We start from the raw sequence: 4,858 nt of genomic DNA, 5'->3' as shown, positions 1-4,858 counted from the left end.
TGCTTTTGACACAGTTGACCACAATATTGTCTGGTTGAAATCCTGTGTATTCAGCAAATTCCAGATTGTTCAGGTGGTTTTCCAACCCAAACAGTTGCAAGACAAAACCAGTCCAAGCATGTAATAAGCATGTAACTCTCGAGATGAGGGATTGCTGTAAAGTAAATGAAACAATAAAAGCGATTTTCTGTGGTCATTATGTTTTCATCCATAAAGATGTTGCAAGTAAATGACTCAATGTAACATGCTGGGTTTTCCTAGGAGTTTTTTTAAACTGCTTTGGTTTAAAAACTGTTTAATAACTAAGATCAGTTGGAATGTATGTCTGATTGAATTGAAATAATTTTTTGTAGACTGCATCAATCAACTAAACAGAACTGAAGCAGCTAAATGACTGCGGCACATTATCGAGCTGATAAGCTGGATGAAATCGTCTGACGACAGTTTGTTTTGGCAAATCTTGAATCTTATCACTTACAGACATGAAAGCTTGTGTCTAAGTGAGATTTTTTAGCTATAAGTATAAGTTAAAAAATTCATGATGTGGTGCTCGGTTGTCCCTCTGCTGTTTCAAACCTTTCTGGTTTGGTTTGTTTCATACTTTCTCAGGGAGTGAAGTGTATTTTACTTTTGCTTTTTGTCAAACCAAAATAAACACGAGTCACTGTTAAAAGGAAAACATCGGAAACATTCCAGCTGCCAAACAACAAAGAAAATCAAGAAACTCCCAATGATGCTAATTGAAAGACCGGTTCTGCAGAGGTTGAACCTAAATCTCATCTACATCAGTAGAAAACTCTGAGCTGTTTCTCTATCAAGCAGATTTGCAAACGACGGGTTCTCCTCAGAAAGTCAGGAGCTGTGAGTATCTCTTCTGCTTGAAACGTCTTGTCTGTTCACACTTTTCTGACCATCTTTGGTTGGTTCTGGATGTATTCAGTGGTTCCAGTTCTGGTTTGGTTGTCTTCAGAGCTCCACATATCAGCATTTTTGTTCTCTATAGTTGTTTCTATATTTCTAGTGGGATTACCAATGAGGTTCTGCTTGATCTTTTGAACTGTGAACGGTTAAAAAGATGTTTATGTTACTCTGGAGAGACTGAAGAAAACTGAAGTTGTTTCCAGTGAAGTCTGAATGATTGCTAGCAAGGACTGCTGATCTCTTTTATTGCTTCTAATAACAACAAAAGTTATTGGGCTTTTTCAGGTTTGGTCATTTCACAAAATTAATGTATAAACATGATTTTAAAAATGTGCTAACTTTGGTGAAATGTTGCAGGTTGTCATTGCATGCTCATCCAGAAGGGGGAATGCTGCAAGTCAAAGACTTGTGCATTTTGCTGAGTTTTCTTAGATGAAAATCTTTTCAACTAATCTGAATAACCAACTGAACTTGGTTCATTGATTGATAACTAGGATCATTTGGAATGGATGAATGATTGAACTGACTTTCTAATTTTATTGTGAAATGCCTCTAGATGATATACACATAAACTGTTTAAACTGAATAACTGTCATTGTAAGGATGGCAGCTAATCTCATTAAAGTGAATGATGTATTTAGTTCATGTAGTTATAATCATTTTTATCTTTCTGAACTAAATCTGGATAAAAAGTCATGATAAACTCCTGAATTGTCTCCACAGAAAGATTCACATCAATTCATACAATGACATTGTAAAAAAACTGGCTTAAGTAGTAAAATTGTTTTGACAAAACTTGTAAGTCTGGTATTTCCAGTGACGTGCAGTTGGGATAGGCATCATGACAAGTAGAATTAGCACCAACAATGATAATTTAAATCAATGTGTTCACTTGTCAGTTCGATAAATTTGTTTTTTGTAAGATTTCAGAATCTTTACGATCAAAATAGCTACATGTAATACATGGACTACAATGCCTCTTCAGGCTCACTACTTTATTGGCGATGTGTTACAAACAGTGAAGGAAGTTGTCTGTCCTATGAGCAAAGATTTAGCATTTTATCCCTGTCAACCTGCATGATTACAATTCAAAATCCCATTCAGGGTCCAATTGTTCCTGAATATTTTCATTTTGTTTCCCTGAACAGGTTCTGAAAATGCCTCTTCCAACTCAGCGTCAGTGCACTGTGGAGATTCAGAACAAGAGCTCCAGCTTGATGCTGTGTGAGCCACTGTGAGTTTTAAAACACACACGGTCATGTTTTTGTATCTTGTGAGGACTTTACATTGACTTCCATTTATTTTCTACAGCCTAACTTTAACCCTACCCTGACTTTTAACCCTAACCAAAACTCAATTCACACCTTAGTCCTAAACCTAACCTCTAACCCAAAAACAATATTTCCCCTTGTGGAGACAAGGATTTTGGGGACTTTTTTTTGATCCCCCTGGGGCCCATGCTTGACTAGAGGTGTTGAGGTGGCTGGGGGTCTGTGGTGGGATGACAACCATCAAAAACTAAATATGATGACAGTGTTTTCTGCTAAATGTAGAACTAGACTGAAAATTGAAAGAGACGGCAGTTGAAGTTGTACACAGGGTTTGTAAAGACAAACATCACAGAGGTGGAATACCAAGTCAGAGAGCTTTCACAAAGAACTAACAGCATTCTCAATTAGAAGATCTCAGTAAAGCCCCACGTTGGGAGACAATTTGTTCTAGTTGTATTTTAATCGATGGGAAAAGTGAAACCATCACATAGGATTAGGAATATTTCCAAATAAACCCAATGAGGAGATTTATGAGTGCCTGCGGTTATTATTAGTTCAACAGTCACAACAGTCTCCTGGATCTTCGATGGTTACAACACCTTTTATAGAGAGGTAATTATATTGGTGAGTGCATGTTTAGGTTTTAACCAATCCAGTCCACTCTTAGACCTGCATAGGTTTTTTGGCTTGCTCTACACTGGAATCTTATTAGAGCTTTTATTAAACCTGGAACATTTAAAAACATGGTTACGTTACTGTGTATAAATACATCTCAATTGATCTTTCTACATATCACTGAATCCTGAGTTATTTCCTGGCTGTTTAGATCAGAATGATCCTACCTTCTTCCCTTCTGGTAAAAACAGATACCTTAACAAAAATACCATAAATGTTCTCCTATGTTCTACACAAGTAGATTCTGACTCTGAGCAATAACAGCACCTTCAGTAGCACTGAAATTAAATCTCTTTCTGTTTTCTGTCCAGGGTTTATGTCTTTAAGGGAAACTGTGAATCCCCTCTGCCTCCAACTCTCCGTCCAACAGAATCCGGCAGCGCTCTCTTCATCAAGAAAGTCTACACAGCGAGTGGCTCATCAGGCATCTTTACATACGACATTGTCCACGAGTCCAGCAAGGAGTGCAAAGGCCGGCTGGCCGTCATGTTTGCAGTTCCCTATGACTTCAACATCTTCTACAACTGGTACGCTGTGGGAATCTTCAGCAAAGACAAGCAGTGCAATGATGACCTCTACAATGAAATGTACTACGGCGTCCAGCACCGTTTCGTTCGAGGAAAAGCCAAAGGGCCCAGTTTGACCCACAAAGAGGGTGAAGTGACCATCAGGGCCAGCATGTCCGACAGCTTCAAGCCGATTCTGAAGTTGGAGCTCTGCGACAACTGAGACCGGCTGCTTTTGTTGGTCCAGTTAAACCAGTACCAGCACCATCTGGTTTTATTTAACCACGTTTAACCACTAAAGGCTGCTTTCTTTAATCATATCTTATCCAGTTTATCCCACTGTAACCTGTTTACCAAATGTCAACTTTGAATAAATTACTATTAAAAGAAAGATATGTTATTTTTTTCTCTACTTTGGTTTGCAGCTCATGTTTCATGTGCTCACATTCATTAATTTATCATTTAAAAAAAATCTTGTGTTAAGTCTGGTGGCTATGAGAAGTTAGCATAAACTATGTAGCATTAACCTCTTAACTGCCACCCAAAACCAGACCAGACGAATCTCTTCAAAGTAGAGTAGATGCAATATTGTTGGTGGCAGGTTTTCCTTTTAGTCCAGAAGGACTCTGCTTGGGAACTGAGTTCTCTGAGTAAAAGAGACACAAATAATGACCTTTGTGGAGGAATGTTTCCGCCATAATTCGACAGCCCATATTTTCAGTCTGAAAGCAGGATTACATGTCTTTCTTTTCAGAACTTTTAAGACTTTTGCTTTCATTTTCATTTCGAAAGCAAGTACCTTCAGCTGTTCTCAGAAGAGTAATGTTCACAATAAAAGCTACATATTCATTCTTTCACCTTTCAAAACTCAGAAATGTTCTTATTTTGTTCAGAAATTTTCTTTTTTTTACCCCTCCAGGGGCTCTTTTGTTGGCTCTAGTGTCCCTTAAATGACAGTGGGCTGACAGGAAACGGGGGAAGACATGCGGCAAATGTCGTCGGGTCCGGGAATCGAACCCGCGACGGCCGCGTTGAGGACTCAAGGCCTCCAAATACGGGTCGCGCTAACAGCTACGCCCGCTCAGAAATTTTCTGAAATAATCTCAAAACTTCTGAGATTTATTTATTTTTTTGGCAGAAATGATCTCCTCCGTTTTTTCTATCTACAATAACCCCAATGCACCGCCGTAGTTCTGTGTCGTAGTTTCTTTGTGTCTCAACAAAAAGGCCACTCAATGTAACGGACACGCTGACGTGCTGACGTACTGACGCATCGCCTCTGGACTGCTTGCCCCCCCTTTTGAATCCCATTTATTCACCGAGCTGCGTTATCAGGTGGGCTTCAGGGGCGGAGCTTGTGTTCAACAAGAGACAACCAAAAGTCTAGACGCGGACAGGTGAGTCTACCTGTGCTCGTTTGTGTCTGACTTCTTCTTCAATGTTTATATCAGCTGATTTAACAGCAGGTCAAAGAGCGGGGTGGGG

General features: G+C 39.3%; 1 protein-coding gene across 1 annotated transcript; it reads left to right on the top strand.

Annotated features, from left to right (window-relative positions):
• Positions 1-777: 777 nt before the first annotated feature.
• LOC102220264 (DELTA-sagatoxin-Srs1a-like) lies at positions 778-3,732 on the top strand. Its single transcript, XM_014470277.2, has 3 exons — positions 778-861; positions 2,070-2,155; positions 3,179-3,732. The coding sequence occupies exons 2-3, from the start codon at positions 2,079-2,081 to the stop codon at positions 3,594-3,596; spliced, it is 495 nt and encodes a 164-aa protein (XP_014325763.1). The 5' UTR covers positions 778-861; positions 2,070-2,078; the 3' UTR covers positions 3,597-3,732.
• Positions 3,733-4,858: the final 1,126 nt, after the last annotated feature.

The sequence above is a fragment of the Xiphophorus maculatus genome, chromosome 16, assembly GCF_002775205.1.
Source record: "Xiphophorus maculatus strain JP 163 A chromosome 16, X_maculatus-5.0-male, whole genome shotgun sequence".
NCBI lineage: Eukaryota > Metazoa > Chordata > Actinopteri > Cyprinodontiformes > Poeciliidae > Xiphophorus > Xiphophorus maculatus.
Note: the sequence above shows the minus strand (reverse complement) of the source record. Positions and strands in the feature narration are given on the sequence as shown.